Here is a 17,339-nt window from a genome sequence, read left to right on the forward strand (position 1 = left end):
TTGCTCTCAACGGTATCCCATTCACATCCGCTTTGCATCAACATCTCTGAAATTGGATTGTACTTGTTTCTAAGATATTTGATCTTTGAGTCAATACGAGGATTAACGTCTTTATCAAAATTCGGAATCTTTTTGACCATCCTTTTGAGAATTTCAACCATGTAGTTATTCTTAAATCCTCCATCTACCTTCCATAAAGGATCACAAGCAAGTTCTTGCAATACATCAACCAAAGCATCAGTTTCCTCATCCTTCCAATATTATTTATTTTTCCCCTACCACGGTCACCACCCGACGATGTAGCCATTCCTCACTGAAAATATACAAGTAAATATTAGTGGTATCAATTTGATAGAATTTGACAAAGAAATAATGAAACTAAATAATAAGATCAGTTTATGTTATATGTACAGTAAAAAGTAACAATGCATGCATTTAATCAGTGTTATTTATTTTACTTGTAATTTAGAAACATACAAGAAACCATTTCAAGAACTTGAGTACAATTCCTAAAACAAAACTATATTGGTTTAGACAAATCTATCTATTTCTCCATGCATTGAACATATGGATGACATATTATTTCTAAATTCCGACCATTCATCACTTGGACAAATGTTGGTAACATATTCCCCATCTTCACTTTCGTCCTCACTTTCTGATTCTTCTTCTTCTTCTTCCTCTTCATCTTCTTGAGGATCATGGCTCATATATTTACGAATCAAGTTATAAAACAAACAGCATGCCATAATGATTCGAATTTGAGTTTGGATCGAGAAGAATGAAGGGGATGAAAGGATCTTCCATCTTCCTTTTAACAATCCAAAACATCTCTCAATCACATTCCTTGCTTTAGCGTGTTTCATGTTGAAATATTCCTGAGGAGTCTCACGTCGATGACCATCAAACTCCTTTAAATGATATCGTTGCCCTTGATATGGAGCAAGAAAACCATTTGCATTGCAATAACCAAAATCAACTAAATAATAACAATCGCGAGGGACTCGTAGACCTTGGTTCCTTGAGATTGCATCTCGAAGCACACGACCATCATGGTTGAACCTTCCCAACCAGGCAAAACATATATAAATTGCATGTTCGGACAACAAACACCTAAAACATTAGTTGAGATGCAACCCTTTCTTGTGCGGTATCAAGGCTTCTCGTCACTAGGAGGTGTCACTTTAATTAAAGTTCCATCCAAAGCTCCTAAACAACCCTACATGTTAAAATAGTATGTAAGCATTATTTCTTATCTTAAACTAAGTTCGACTCGTGTATTAACCTGGTAAATGAGCTATTGAATTATAACACCTGAAAACATTTCCATTTTGCATCTTGACAATCTTGGGTAATAGGGGCGAGTTTCTTTAGCAATATATGATGTAATCTCAATATTGATAAAAGAACTTGATGAAATTGCCGACTCACTGTCTCTCTATTGCGTAAAAAAATATATCCAATTGTCCTACTCTTTTTGTGGTGAGCCAAAGTATACAAGAACATTGCTACTACCTCTTCTATGGATGTGTTTCTAGTAGGTTTTAAACCACCGATGTCCCTTACCATATCGCATAGCACCCTAAAAGTTGCTCTATCCATACGGAGCTCACTAATGCAGACAGATGCACTTTCCTGAGTTAAGCTTAACATAAAATTCATCCGTTCCATCCTTTTTTCCTCCTTATTCTTAAATCTACAAATTTTAGCTCGAAATAACGAAGAAATAATAAAATAGTAGAATGAAAATGTTAACACCATCATAGTAGTCGCTATTTGTTGAATCAAAAAAAGTTTCCTTAGTTTGCGTTGTCTTCTGTTTATAGGAAGACGAGGCATTTTTATCTACACAAGTGCAATTAAACGATTCAACAGTATGATTAAAAAAAAAACAGATTCACAGTATGCAGAAAGCACATTACAGGTATTTTAATCTGCAATATACTACAAGTAGAGTGTATGATTTAGCCTTTAATTGCAACATGTCCACATCCAATTACACTATATATATATATATATATATGTGTGTGTGTGTGTATGTATCAACAAAGAAGATACAGAAATAACCTTAATCATGTAAACACAAAAAGTAAATCATTAAAATTAAAAATCTAATATATTATATACTTATATATAGGGGGGACAATCAAATAAGAACAGATTTAAAATAAGAACGGTGAGAACACCTTAAAATCAATATTTTGATGCATTAAAAGTTCATATAACTGACATAGTGTATAACTAATTATCATTATTTAAGTGTTTAACAACACATTGATTCATCAAAATCGAAAAAATCACGTTTTTTGTTGGATGCTCATTTTGATGAATATGCATCCAAGATGGATGCACAAAACAAAAAACATGATTATTTCGATTTTGACGGATGAATGTGTTGTTAAACACTTAAATAATGATAATTAGTTATGCACTATGTTAGTTTTATGGACTTTTAATGCATCAAAATGATGTTTTTAAGGTGTTCTCACCATTCTTATTTTAAAAGTGTTCTTACTGGAGTGTTACCCTATATATATATATGTTAACAATCAAAGAGATTATATCAAGTCATTATAGTCGATTGAAAACTTTTAATGATAATACAGTATGGACAAAAAAAGTAATATAATACTCGTAGTTTGGTACAGCCATAAAAACAAATATGAGGTAAAGATAATTTATGAAATTATAAAAAATACCTTGAGTGATGTTGAGTGATTTACTTCAATCGTAAGTGTGAAATTTTTGATGGGGAAAGATGGGAAGAAGCAAGCAAGAGGATGAAAGATAATAATATAAAAATAAAAGAAGAGAACGTGGATGACTAATAGTGCGGGAAAAAGAGCGGGGTATTGATAACCATTCCCCCCAAATTATCCTATAATGGGGCATTACCCATTTTTAGGATTGATTAACCACTATTTTTCCAACCAAGCATTATTATTCATTATCTTATCCATTCCTCACCCTCAAAACCCCCCAACCAGGCACCCCCTAATTGTATGTGTGTGAAGGTTACAGGAATTGAATAAGAAAGGCTTAAAGTTGTTATGATTTCTAAGGTGTGAGGGGTTATTTATAGTCTAATTATACATTTATGTTAAGGGTTATTTACTGAAATGGTATCTGGACTATCCACCATATTACTGATTTCATACCAATAACTTTAAAATTACTGATTTCATACGCCCGTCAAGTCAGGTATCGTCCGAGTGAATAATTGATAAGTTGGGGTATGATGAGAGTAATTTTAAAGTTATAGGTATGAAACCAGTAATATGGTGGATAGTCCAGGTACCATTTCAGTAAATAACCCTTATGCTAATTATCACATCTAGTCCCTCAACCTTAGAAATCATTCATCTATGACTTAATCAACAAGTATATCCACTAATCTTAAATTACAATTTATCACTATTTTGAATTTCTAACACGAACGGTTAAGAATAAGTATCCTCTCACGCGCGTTGATGATCTCTTTGATCAGCTCCATGGCGTTTCCTACTTTTCTATGATCGATTTACAGTCCGGTTATCATCAATTAAAGGTCAAAAAGGAAGATGTAGCCAAGACAGCTTTTCGTACACGATATGGGCACTATGAGTTTCTTGTCATGCCATTTGGGTTGACGAATGCTCCTGCCGCTTTTATGGATTTAATGAATCGGGTATGTCGCCCATTCTTAGATCATTTTGTGATTGTTTTTATTGATGATATTCTGATTTATTCTAAGTCTAAAGAAAAGCACCATGAGCACTTAAGAGTCGTTCTTAAGGTTCTAAGGGTAAAGAAGGTATATGCAAAGTTATCAAAGTGTGAATTCTAGCTTCAAGAAGTTCAATTTCTCGGGTATGTCGTATCTTCTGAAGGTATTAAAGTTGATCCCGCAAAGATTGAAGTTGTCTCTAAATGGGAACAGCCAAAGACGCCTACGGAAATCAAGAGTTTTCTTGGTTTAGCGGGCTACTACCGAAGGTTCATTCAAGATTTCTCTCGTATAGCTAAGCCCATGACTGAATTGACAAAGAAAGGGGTGAAGTTTGTGTGGGCTGAAGCACAAGAGAAAGCTTTTCAAACGTTAAAAACCAAGCTATGTGAAGCTCCAATCCTTGCCTTACCCGAAGGTACCGATGATCTTGTTGTTTATAGTGATGCTTCCATTTCAGGTTTGGGTTGTGTTCTCATGCAAAGTTATTGCCTATGCTTCACGTCAGTTGAAGCCTCATGAAAAGAACTCCCCGACCCATGATCTAGAGTTGGCAGTTGTAGTGTTTGCTTTGAAGTTGTGGAGACATTATTTATATGGCACAAAGTGTACCTTGTACACCGTTCATAAAAGTTTGCAATATGTGTTCTTACAGAAGGAAATGAATGTAAGACAAAGAAGATGAATGGAACTTCTGAAAGATTATGATTGTGAGATTAAATATCATCCCAGTAAAGCTAATGTGGTGGCGGATGCATTGAGTAGAAAGGTGCATAATATTTCTTATAGATTGATGGGCATGGTTGTTCAAGCTAAGTTGTAGTTACTTGATTGTATCAAGGAAGCTCAAGTTAAGGCTTTATTGAAAGAGAACATTGACAAGGAAAGTATTGGTAAAAAGAAACGTCTTGCCATGGAAACGAACAGTCGTGGATTTAGGACATATAAGGGTCGAATTTGGGTACCATTGCTTGATGGCAACCGAGAATTGATCCTTGAAGAAGCTCATAGGTCGAGATATTCAGTTCACCCTGGTGTTACAAAGATGTATGCAGATTTGAAACCTATTTATTGGTGGCCGAACATTAAGGGTGAAGTCACACATTTTGTTGAAAGATGCTTGACTAGTGCACGGGTAAAAGCTGATCACAAAAAGCCATATGGATTGTTGCATCAATTGGAGAATCCGGAATGAAAATGGGATCATATTACTAAGGATTTTGTGACTAAATTGCCTAGAACTCCAAAGGGAAATGACATGGTGTGGGTTATTGTGGATAGGTTGACGAAGTGTGCTCATTTCTTAGCAACACGCCAAGATGTACCATTGACCAAGATGGCAAAGATGTATATAGATGAAATCGTCTCAAAGCATGATGTCCCATTGTCTATTGTTTCAGATCGAGACACGAGGTACGTATCTAGTTTTTGGAAAAGTATTTAGCGAGCATTAAGTACTAGAGTAAACTTGAGCACCGCCTATCATCCTCAAACTCATGGGCAAAGTGAAAGAACAATTCAAACATTGGAAGATATGTTGAGAGCTTGTGTATTAAAGTATGGTGGGGCATGGGATGATCAATTGAAGTTGATTGAATTTGCATATAATAACAGCTATCATACAAGTATTGGAATGCCACCATTTGAAATGCTTTATGGTAGAAGGTGTAGGACTCCAAGTTGTTGGATAGAGGCCGGCAAAAAGCAAATTACAGGTCCCGAAATTATAGAAATCTCAGCTGTAAAATGAGAAATTTAAGCTCAATTGGTGCTCTAATGGTGAAATTAAGGTTAGTGTGTGAAAAGGTGTTTATGTGTGTATGGAGGTTGAAGATGGATATGGAGAGAGAATAATTAGAGTGAAATGGAATGATTAGGATAAATGTGGGAAAAGGTTTACAATTAATGTGTGGAAGGGGGCTATTTATATCATAAATCTAAGTTTTATTAATGCCCCTTCCACCTCTAAAACATTTACATTTTAACTCCATTTTTAGTTCTAACATTCTTCCCCTTGGTGTTGAAATGTAATACCTGCATGACATCATCTTTAAATACGAATTTGTTGATGAAGGTCTTCGAAGCTTTCTCGTTGTCTTCAAGATCTTTCATCAAACTTGGCTTTACGTCTTTTGTTAGGTCCAGTTTAGGGTATAAATTGGAGCTATCCAGCTGCATCTGGAGAGCATGAAGAATTGTCCGAAATATTAGAAGTCCAGTTGCATTGTATAGTTTAAGCAACTGATGACTTCCTCTAGTTGAGATCTGAAGTTTTAAATCTGAAGACCTTCCAGTTGAAGTCGAAGACAACAAGTGGAAGAAAGGAAATGGCAATGGCAGTGAAGCCCAGTTGACATTTCACCAGATCAATCAACTGGAGATCCTTCAGTGTAAATGCCTTTACAAAGCTTTACACTGATCACGAGGAGGACCTTTTACACTACATCCTTTTAACCGGACAATAATCTTGTTAGTGGATAAAAGTGCAAAGATGTAGAGTGGTTGAATAAAGTAACCTTTTGTCTTACTTTATTTAGCACACAAAAAGGATTATTTACTAATACTTTTGTATGCTGTCAACCATATTTGTACTTCGAAGTTAAGATCCCAATGCTCATACTTCGACTATAAATAGAGGTCCTTGCCCAAGCATTTCAACAACTTTGCAAACACATACATTCTGCAATATTGGTGAACTTGTGCAATATTCTCTCAATCGCAAAAAGGAACATTTCACAACTTTAAGTGTTTCGATTGTTAGGAGAATTTCCAAGTATAGATCAATTGTATTTCATAGGTTGTTAGGATATTTACATCTTTGTATTATCTTGGTTCCGCACAAACCTTCTATTTTATTTAACAATCAATAAATAAAATACATTTGAAAAATACATATTGTCTCATCGATATAAATACTTGCTACTTATATCTATTGCATTGTATTTACTTATTTACATTGTCACCTTAATAAGTAAACCTCCAGATTACCTGGTACACAACCACTCTAAACTGGTCACGTCCAGATTAAGTGATTGTGTTGCAAAGTACACTCACCATTGACATAGAGGTGTCTTCAGCACCCATCTAGCAATAGTTGGGACTCATAAGTGGTATCAGAGCAGGCAGGTTGAATTGTTTCAATTCTATAACCTAGGTCTGCTTTGATGGCTGCTGAAGGTGAGAATGGTTTTGGTCCAAATGAAACTAATCCTAATGTTACAACTCCTTTAAATACTAACCCTCCTCCTCCTCCTACTCCTGGAGCAAACTACGTCCATGTACATTATTCCAACACTCCAGTTCCCAAATTCGATGGGAATGGTGAGACCTTTGGTACATGGAAAGCTAGAATGCTCTTGCATTTTGGTGGGATAGAGAGGTATATGTTGAAAATCCTTAAGGATGGACCATATATACCCATGTCCAGTGGTGTTAGCCCTCTTCTTGACCCTACTAGGAGAAGAGGTACCAGGGAAGAGTCTGAGGAACATTGGTCAGACGAGGATCGCAGACTGGTTGATCTTGATACCAGACTGAAAAACATGATCCTTGTTGCTGTTCCTGAGGAACTAATTCCAACACTTGTGCTGTTTCCCAGTGCTAAATCTATGTGGGATGAATTAGTTCTCCAGTTTGAAGGAGAAAATGAAACCATTGTCACCAGAAAGGTTGCTCTAAACAAGAAGTATGAATCCTTCTTTGCTCTTCCCAATGAAAGTTTAACTGATACTTACACCAGATTTACTGGCCTAATTAATCAACTTAAAGGCTTGGGAGTGGAGAAGGATAAGGATATTCTTCTTGAGAAATTCTGTGATGTCTTGCCATCCAAATGGGCACACATGGTTCTTATCTTAAGACAAGGTAAGACCTTGCACAGCCATACTCTTGCTTTCCTTTGTGGAGCCTTCAGATTCACTGAAGATAATGATGCTGCCAGAATATTGGCTGAGCTAGATGCTTTAAACCATGCTCAGAGTTCCAAGGTTGCAAACCTTACTGGGTAACCTTGTGCTGCTTTAATGTCTGCTGAGAATGTCCAGTTATATTCTATGAAGGAGATGTTAAACAACTTACTGAACTCTGGCCTAACCACAAATCTAAGTAATGGTTGTGAGGAAACTGACGATGATAATCTGGTAGACATGATTGCTAAAACCTTTAATAGGTTCAAGCATAAATCTAATCGATTTAATGGGTCCAATAATGCTTCCAGTTCAAATTCTCTAGATAAGGTCAATCTTATCTGCTACAAATGTCGTAAGAAAGGTCATTTCATGAAGGAATGCAGATCTAGTCAGATGAACAACCAAACTGGTCCTGTTGTCCCAAATTTTGTTAAAGCTGATGATTATAAGGCCAAATACAAGAAACTTAAGGCCCAAATTGCTCTTATGTCTCTTGAACAAGAAGAAGAGAAAGAAAAGAACAAGTGCATGATGGCTCAAACTGAAGGGAAATGGGAACTCTCTGATGATTCATCTGATGATGAAGAAGAGATTAGAGATGTGTGTTTCATGGCATTAGAAAATCAACAACCAGTGGTGAAAGATGATGTTGTTTCTGGAAGATGGGTGGACATCATTTTAAAGAAGGTAAGAGGTTATGATGTTGAATTAGATACAGAACTAAAACTGGATATTGCTGAATCATTAAATGATGACCTGTTATTTGTTGAAACTATGAGAACTGACTGTGAAAGCTAGATACTTGGAAACTGTTTTAATTGAGTTTAATAACATGAAAGGTCAAATTAATGATTTGCAAAGTGTCCAGTTGGCTCTCAAAGAGTCAGATTTGAAAAATGAGGCATTGGAAAGAGATAACCAAAAACTAAAATTTGATCTTGAAAAGGAACACATGGTTATCAATTCTTGAGTACAAGCATCTGGTAAAAATTATGACGCTTTTTCAATTCTTGAAAACTGCCTGGAAATCTGGTGATCTTCAGATGGCAGGTGTTTTACCCATAATTCACCAGATGCCAGAATCAGTTAGAGTTGAGACTTCTTATGACTCCTCTGACCCTGTGAAATCTGAATCCATTGAGACCACCCCTATTGAGGTCAAAACTGGAGCCAAGAAGGCTAAAGCTCCAGTTAAAAAGGAAATTGGTGATAATCCTTTACCTCAAAAGTCCAAAGAGCCCAAAACTCCAAAGACTCAAAATTTTGTTGAACCTAAGTCCAAGGTCCAGCAGCCTGAAGAAAACAACTTTTTGTTAAAATTGGAGAGTCAAATCCAAAATTTGTCCAGGCAAGTAGAAAGCTGTACTGCCAGAATAAAAAATTTGGAAGGAGCTTCGTCTTCTTCAGTCAAAAAACAAGTTGTTAAAACTCCTCCGTTGAAGCAAAAGCAAAAACAAAATCAATCTGCTCAAAAAGGAGCAAAATCTGGAATAAAAAAGGAGGATGTTGTTGTTCCCATCAAACCAATTGTTTTTACTCCTGAAGCTGGAAATAATCCTCCAGTTCCAGCCTCCAGTTCCAACCCAAGTAAATCTGCTGAGACTTCTCAAGAGAAGTCTGGTGGACCCATCAAGAAAAGATGGGTTCACAAAAATAACTAATTATCTACTTGGGTGTGCAGGGCGATCGAAAGAAGAATATCTGGTATCAGGACAGCCCTGCTGGCCGGACTATGACCGGATGTAAGCCCCTGCTGGAAGAGTTCACTGTCCAAGATGGACCGGCAGTGACATTTGGTAATGATGGAAGTGGGAAAACTGAAGGATATGGTGTAGTTGACAATGGGCAGGTCTAGTTCACAAAAGTTGCATTTGTTAATGGTTTGAAATATAACCTGATAAGTGTCAGTCAGCTTTGTGATGATGGATATAAGGTTCTGTTCGATATTGTTCAAGGCACCATATTTAACAAGGATTGGAAAGTGGTAATGATTGCACCAAGGAAAGGGAATGTGTACATAATGGACATGGAACCAGCTCCAAAAGAGCATTGTTTCTATGCTAAGGCAGATGAGGACACCAACTGGCTGTGGCATAAAAGGTTATCCCACCTTAATTTCAAAAATATCAATAAATTGTCAAGAAAACAACTGGTGGATGGGATACCTTTAATTTCCTTTAAAAAGGAAAAGCCATGTCCAGGGTGTGAGATGGGCAAGAAGAAAAGAGCCAGTTTCAAGACCAGGCAAAACTTCAGTATCACTGAACCTCTTCACATGCTTCATATGGATCTTTTTGGTCCAGTGAATGTTCAAACTAAAGCTGGTAAAAGATACACTTTAGTTGTTGTTGATGAATACACCAGGTATTGTTGGGTGGTATTTATCAGATCAAAAAGTGATGCACCTGGTGAAATTATCTCTCTCATCAAGAAAATTGAGCTCAAGTATACCAAGAAAGTATGTCAGTTGCGAAGTGATAATGGAACTGAATTCATCAACAAAGAATTGGAATCATTTTGCACTGACACTGGCATTTCTCAATACTTCTCATCAGCTCGATCTCCAGAGCAAAATGGTGTGGTTGAAAGAAAGAATCGCACATTAATAGAAGCTGCCAGAAGTATGTTATCTGAATCAGGTCTTCCCACCTGCTTTTGGGCTGAAGCTGTGGCAACTGCTTGCCATACCCAAAATCGGTCAGTTTATGTCAAGAGACATAGGTAGACTGCCTATGAAGTCCTCAGGAATCGCAACCCAAATATTGGATATTTCCATGTATTTGGTTGTCCAGTGTTTATCTTAAACGATTCCAGTCAGTTGGGAAAGTTCGATGCAAAGGCTGATGAGGGTGTTTTCGTGGGGTATTCAGATATTAGAAAAGCCTATAGAGTTTATAATTATAGGCTCCAAAAGGTACATGAGATAATTCATGTCACATTCGATGAATCTAATGAAGCAATCAATAAAAGACCTAGCCTTGATTTATCTCCAGTTGTCCCAGTTGATTTTGGTGTATCTGATCAAGTTCATCAATCAGTCAATACACTAAGAGATGTTTCCAGTCATCAGGACTTGGAACCAGTTATACCAAAGAAAAGCTCCAGTGATACCTCATTCTATCCCTCCATCAGTTTCAACTTACCACAGAAACTGGTGATTGGATCAGATGTTCGTGCCACAACAACATCAGAACCAGTTCAGACCTCTCCAATTCCTCAAAATATGCCTTTGTTTGAAGATAATCATGTCAACTCGCTAGTTGACACTGATGTAGAAGTTGAAGTAGTTTGGGCTGATCCTTCTCCAGTTGCCACAACTGTTGAAGATCGTCAGGTGTCTTGCACTGATGTTGTGCAAAATCAACCTAGTCAATATACTAAATGGACAGTTGTTCATCCCATTGAGCAAATTAATGGAAATCCAGATAGTAGGGTTCAGACTAGAAGATTGGTTGCTCATCCCGGAACAAGATGGATGAAGATGGCAATGTTGTCAGGAACAAAGCAAGATTGGTTGCCAAGGGTAATTGTCAAGCAGAAGTTGTTGATTTCGATGAAACTTTTGCTCCAGTTGCAAGACTTGAAGCCATTAGAATTTTCTTGGCTTATGCTGCTCATTTGTAATTCAATGTCTTCCAGATGGATGTCAAAAGTGCGTTCCTGAATGGCAAATTGGAAGAAGAAGTGTATGTTAAGCAGACTCCAGGTTTCGTGAACGAAAAGCATCCTCACTGGGTATATAGACTAAACAAAGCTTTGTATGGTCTTCATCAAGCCCCAAGAGCCTGGTATGACACTCTAACTAAACATCTTCTCAATAATGGTTTTCAAAGAGGTGCAATAGATAATACCTTGTTTATCTTGAAAGAAAAAGGTAATATCTTACTAGTACAAATTTATGTTGATGACATTATATTTGGGTCAACTGATGATGGAATGTGTAAAAGGTTTTCAAAAATTATGTCTCAAGAATATGAGATGAGTTTAATGGGTGAATTAACATTTTTCTTAGGTTTACAAATTAAACAAACCATGGATGGTATTTTTATTAACCAAGAAAAATATGTCAGAGATTTGTTAAGAAAATACAAATATGATTCTATCCCATCAAAAACCACACCTATTTCAGCTCCATTAAATTTGGACTCTGACCCAAATGGCAAACTAGTGGACCAAAAGGAATATCGTGGAATGGTTGGTTCACTGATGTATTTAACTGCCAGTCGACCAGACATAATGTTTGCAACATGTCTATGTGCCAGATTTCAGGCTAATCCAAAAGAATCACATTTGCATGCTGTTAAACGCATTTTCAGGTACTTGAAAGGGTGCCCTAGCCTTGGTCTTTGGTATCCCAAAGGCTCAGGGTTAGATCTAATAGGTTATTCAGATTCAGATCATGCAGGTTGTAAGATTGATAGAAAATCCACAACTTGTGGTTGTCACTTCCTGGGGGGAAAACTGGTGAGTTGGACCAGTAAGAAGCAGACTTCGGTCTCAATGTCCACTGTTGAGGCAGAATAAATTTCTGCGGCCAGTTGCTGTGCCCAGATTCTTTGGATCAAAAACCAGTTACTTGATTATGGTATGAAATACACAAGAACCCCAATTTTTTGTGACAACACCAGTGCAATTGCTATATCTCACAACCCAATGATGCACTCAAAGACAAAGCATATTGACATCAGGTATCACTTCATTCGTGATCATGTTATGAAAGGAGACATTGAAATACATTTCATCCCCACTGATAAACAGTTAGCTGATGTTTTTACAAAACCTCTTGATGAGAAAACTTTTAAACATCTCATCAGTGAACTGGGTATGTTAAATCCTCATTAAACTGGAGAGGCCCTCCAGTTGAGGATGGTCCAGGTGATCCTTGATTGGTTGGAGATTGAACGCCTTGATGTACTCAAAGACTAGTCATTGATCAAATGGATCATATTTTTAGGGGGAAAAGACTCAAATTATTTTTCCAATTAAAATTCGTTTTATTTTGAAAAATGCAACTGGTGAATCTCTCAGTTGAAACTGGCATCTGGAAAATCTCTTCAGTATGCTAGTTTTGGTCTTGTCTCAAACTGGTGGTCAACCAGATTTCATAACGTTATGTTTTACTTGGTGGATACTTGTGACACGTGATGTTACTCGAGTGTTTATCTCACACTCACAAACGTCACCTGACATGTCTGACGTGTCAAGACTTTTTGCTGAAAATTATTGCACTTTTTATGGGAATTGTTGAAGTTAATGGGTGAGTGGGAATACCAGCCATCATAGCATTAAATGCTTGATGGGAGGTATTAAATGTTTTTGAATTCTCAATATTACTGAAAATCAATTTCTACAAACTATTTCAAAATTTGGGGATCAAAATATCTTTTCGTATATATTTTGGTAATATTTTATTACCTATATATACCCCCACTAAATACCTTTCTCATTTACTTCACTCTAAATTCCTTTCATTTACTCTTCCAATCATTCACAATTCGAGATCCCTTTCTCTCTTTCTTCTTTAAATCCAAAACCCTAAATCCAATATCTCAAATGGCTCCTAAATCATCATCTTCTTCATCTCGTTCCCGTGATGTGAATCTACTCACTGTCAAGTATACTCCATCAGAAAATGTCTCTCGTGCTGTTGGTGCCCCCATTAGTTCTAAAATGATAAAATTAAATCCAGACAATCCAATGGCATCTCTCCAAGGGCATCAGGCCGCTGACTCTCTCATTGGGAAAATCCAATCCTTTCTTCAGATTTCTCCCCTCAGCGATGCCTTTTCTCTGAACCCAAAAAAGTTGTTTCATGACTACTTGTGCGAGTTCTGGTACACAGCTTCTAATTCTGATGACTGCTCATCTATCTCCTTCTTTTTAAAGGATGGGTCAGTCCCGTGTACCATCACCACTAAGACATTGAGAGAGGCCCTTAACCTCAATTACTGGAGACAAGATGAAAGTCCAGTGGTGATTTCCCCCAATATCAACTTCCGTCAGGTCTTCCTTGACATGGGGAATAAAGAAGTTTTGGAGGGAGATGTACTGAAGACCAAAGGATCAATCACTATGAGAGGGCTTTCACCATCCTGGAAGTACTTCATAGTCCATTTGGTGGAAAGTTTAGGTGGGAGTTCTGATGGTTTGGACCAAATAAACTCTTTCCAGGCAGAGATGGCATACTGCCTGTGGAATGGACTGAGGGTGGATTTCGCAAACATCCTATTCAGAAGCTTGGTGTTTAAGTTGAAAGGCAACAGGGGTCCTTGTATCCTATTCTCGCGATTTCTATCCCTTTATTTCATACTGATTCTGGGCAGAGAAGAGTACAACAACACACAATCCTTATACTCTGTGGCAGAATTATTAAGAAATCTGGACAATCTTGTGTCCACTTCTGATGAAGTCCAAATTTCCCCAAGAATGCTACTGGCATTCTATAGAACTGATGCACCACCACCAGGTGAGTCAGAAAGACAACTGGGCGGGCCTCAAAATAACGAGGGACCCACTAGTTCGTCTGCAGATGCTGTGACTGTTGCAGAAACTGGAGATCTCCCTTCAGCTATCCAGGCGGTTCCAAAGGCAAGAAGATCTACAACTTCAAAAAGCTTCAATAACTTTTGATTTACTAGGAGTTAGAACTTGAAATCACTTGCAAATTGTTTGTTTTCACCTTAACAACACACCGATTAAAAAAATTCAACACAAAACACAACAGATTCCAAACCTAAATTTTGAGCCAAAATCCAAAAATTCAAACTCGAGATTTAGATTGAATTGGAACTTGAAACTTGACAGGATTATGTTTTAAACTATCACAAATCTATTGGTGAACAAAAAAACTATGATTTTATGTGATTTGATAGGTGAAAAATGAAGAAACAGGAGCGGTTATGGTTATGAACACGAATTCTCAAATTTGAACAAAATTAGCACAAATCTGTATGAAATTTGTTCTGGATCGTCAACAGATTGTTCTTTTGCTCTGATACCAAATGTAAAACGAGAAACTTAATAAGTCTAAGTTTCACTAATGCCCCTTCCACCTCTAAAACATTTACATTTTAACACCATTTTTAGTTCTAACATCAGCTAAAAAAGTTAATATTGCAAAGGAAGCACTTCGTGTAGCTAGAGAACGACAGAAAACTTATGCCGACAAGAAAAGAAGGTCGGTTGAGTTTGAAGTTGGTGATATGGTGATGCTGAAAGTTTCCCCATGGAAAGGAGTTATTCGTTTTGCAAAGAAAGGAAAGTTAAGCCCAAGATTTATTAGAACATTTAAGGTTCTGAAGCGTATCAAAGATGTGGCATATCAATTGGAATTGCCTCCAGAACTGGATGGAATTCATAATACATTTCATGTCTCTTATTTGAGGAAGTGTTTGGCGGAACAATCTAGTGTTATCCCTATTGAAGATGTGAGCATTGATCTGAGGAAAAGAATGATTGAGGAACTGATAGCAATACTTGGGAGAAAGCAAAAGAAGTTACCCCGGAAAATGATTGACCTCATATTGATCAAGTGGAAACATAATCATGGTGAAAGCGTAACGTGGGAAACCAAATCAGTGATGAAGGAGAAGTATCCAGAGTTGTTCATTTTTGATCAAATTCCGGGGACGGAATCCTTTTAAGGGGGAGGTAATTGTAACATCCTAAACTTTTTATTTAACGGTTGGCTTGAGTCGTTAAGTCAACATTACGTGTCCGTCAAGTCTTTAAATGATTTAATGACTATATATGTCTAACGTGTTATAAGTGCAAGGCTTTAGTGCCTTAATGATTGATGTGCTAAAGTGCTTAAGATATGTTTTATGAGCCTTTTGATGTGCTTGAAGTGTTTAATGTGTTGTAAGTATTCCCCATAAGTGTTTTGAGCTAAATATAAGCCATAAGGAAGTCTAGGGACAAGTTTTGATATCACTGAAAACTAAAAAACGGGTTAAGGGTCTAATAATCTGTCATTAGACTCATAAATCAGAGAATATAGATTTCCTTTGGAGCCCTAGCCGTTCCCTTTGTTCCATAGCATCCTATTGTTCGATTTCATCGTTATTCGGTTGATTTGAGAGTGTTTTGATCAAGTTTTTGCATCCTCTTTGTAATCTCCAGGTATCCAAGGTATAATAACATTGATTTTATGTCCATTCAATCATATGATCAGATACATAACTGATCTAGGTTATTAGAAGATCAATTGATGTCAAAAACGTGTGTTTTGATTGATTCGGTAACCTAAAACGTTTGTTATTGTGATGCAAATCAAGTACGGGTTAATCAATGATTTCATTGCATCACTATGGTCTAAAAATGATGAATTTTGAGGTACAAAAGTCGTTCATAAGTGATGTGTGAAATCTAGTAGTAAAATTTATAAACACGGATTACCAAAAGACTGACTACTACACACTCACAGACAATGTACCTGATCGCATGCAGTATAGTAAAAACTGGTAAGCCGAGATCGTTCACAAGGACTTTTATAAGCAATTGTAACTTACTAATTGATTCAAGTAAAATGGGGGGTTTTGTGGCCTAATTGCCACTTTGCAAGTAGTTAGTAAAATTGGTTAGTAATCCCTCCGGATTAATCGAAATAGGATTTTGTTGTTTAAAACAATAAATTAAAGGTCATCCATCTTGATTTCGTTCGACAACATGTTAAGATTGCACATTTGATAAAGTTCAAATTCAATTTAGTGATTAAATGACCGAGACTCAAATTAATCTTCAACCCCGTACCCGTCAGGTTTACAACTTATTTGACTCTCTTGTATAAACTAGTTTCATTATTAAGACCGGTACCCCGAGACGCCTTTTTATAACTTCTCTAGTTCAACAATGGTTTTGGTCATTTCAGATAACAATTGTGTCTATTGATTGTACCCAACCATCAACCTGTTAATTCTTATTAATCATTAATTACCTTCTACCGTACCCGTCATAGAACCAACTGCTCCTAACCAAGCAATCAAAATAACTTCTACCCAACCCTAGTTGCCACTAAGCTTGAATACAAATTATCCGCAAACAATAATTAAATAACAAAGAATTAATAGATTAAGATAACGACACAACATTAAATCAAATCACTTGAATTATAAAATATTGTGCAATCCTTACATATTGTCTTACTCCATCAAGATGGATGAAAAGGCGATTAGCCAATCATATTAAATATGAAAAAACAAATCAAAATAGAAGAATTCATCGTTACCGAATACAAGGAATTGAAAACGATTAACGAAATGATTCCAATCGAGCTTAAGATCCTTCCAAATGGTTGAATACAAGAAAAACCCTTAAAAAACACTTAAAAATCGTCTGGAAAGTGAAGATAGGGTTTCAAGAATGTTTTTGCTCTGTCGTATATGGTCTAACTACGTCGCAGTTTCGTGTAACTGCGAAGCAGTTTTAACCTCGACAAGAATTACTGCGACGCTTAACCAAACTGCGTCGCAGTTTGCGTTGACTTGTGTTGACTTTCTTCTAATCTACACTCTCTTGGCTCGTAAAACGTTCGTAAGCACTTGTTTTACTCCAGAAACTTCGTTTTCTTCAAATTATCGCTTAGGTACCTGTTATAAACCTGAAACACTAGCAACTACCATAAACGCACCAAATGTGTGACAATCGTCATTTGACCGTACTTTCCGAAATACTTTTCTAGTCATTTTTAGTTTGTTTCGTTATGTACGTCGTTAGACTCTAAGACT

At 36.8% G+C, this 17,339-nt stretch overlaps 3 protein-coding genes across 3 annotated transcripts; 2 read left to right on the forward strand and 1 right to left on the reverse strand.

Moving 5' to 3' along the window:
* Nucleotides 1–530: 530 nt before the first annotated feature.
* LOC122587708 lies at nucleotides 531–1,671 on the reverse strand. Its single transcript, XM_043759873.1, has 2 exons — nucleotides 1,499–1,671; nucleotides 531–1,062 (listed from the first exon to the last, which is right to left on the reverse strand). The coding sequence occupies exons 1-2, from the start codon at nucleotides 1,669–1,671 to the stop codon at nucleotides 531–533; spliced, it is 705 nt and encodes a 234-aa protein (XP_043615808.1).
* Nucleotides 1,672–4,391: 2,720 nt separating this feature from the next.
* On the forward strand, nucleotides 4,392–4,901 carry LOC122587709. The gene is made up of 2 exons (XM_043759874.1): nucleotides 4,392–4,475; nucleotides 4,548–4,901. The coding sequence occupies exons 1-2, from the start codon at nucleotides 4,392–4,394 to the stop codon at nucleotides 4,899–4,901; spliced, it is 438 nt and encodes a 145-aa protein (XP_043615809.1).
* A 63-nt stretch (nucleotides 4,902–4,964) lies between these two features.
* On the forward strand, nucleotides 4,965–15,257 carry LOC122587710. The gene is made up of 3 exons (XM_043759875.1): nucleotides 4,965–5,119; nucleotides 5,321–5,421; nucleotides 14,713–15,257. Exons 1-3 carry the CDS (start codon nucleotides 4,965–4,967, stop codon nucleotides 15,255–15,257), a joined length of 801 nt encoding a protein of 266 aa, XP_043615810.1.
* The last annotated feature ends 2,082 nt before the right edge of the window (nucleotides 15,258–17,339 follow it).

Source organism: Erigeron canadensis, chromosome 2, assembly GCF_010389155.1.
Source record: "Erigeron canadensis isolate Cc75 chromosome 2, C_canadensis_v1, whole genome shotgun sequence".
NCBI classification, from domain to species: domain Eukaryota; kingdom Viridiplantae; phylum Streptophyta; class Magnoliopsida; order Asterales; family Asteraceae; genus Erigeron; species Erigeron canadensis.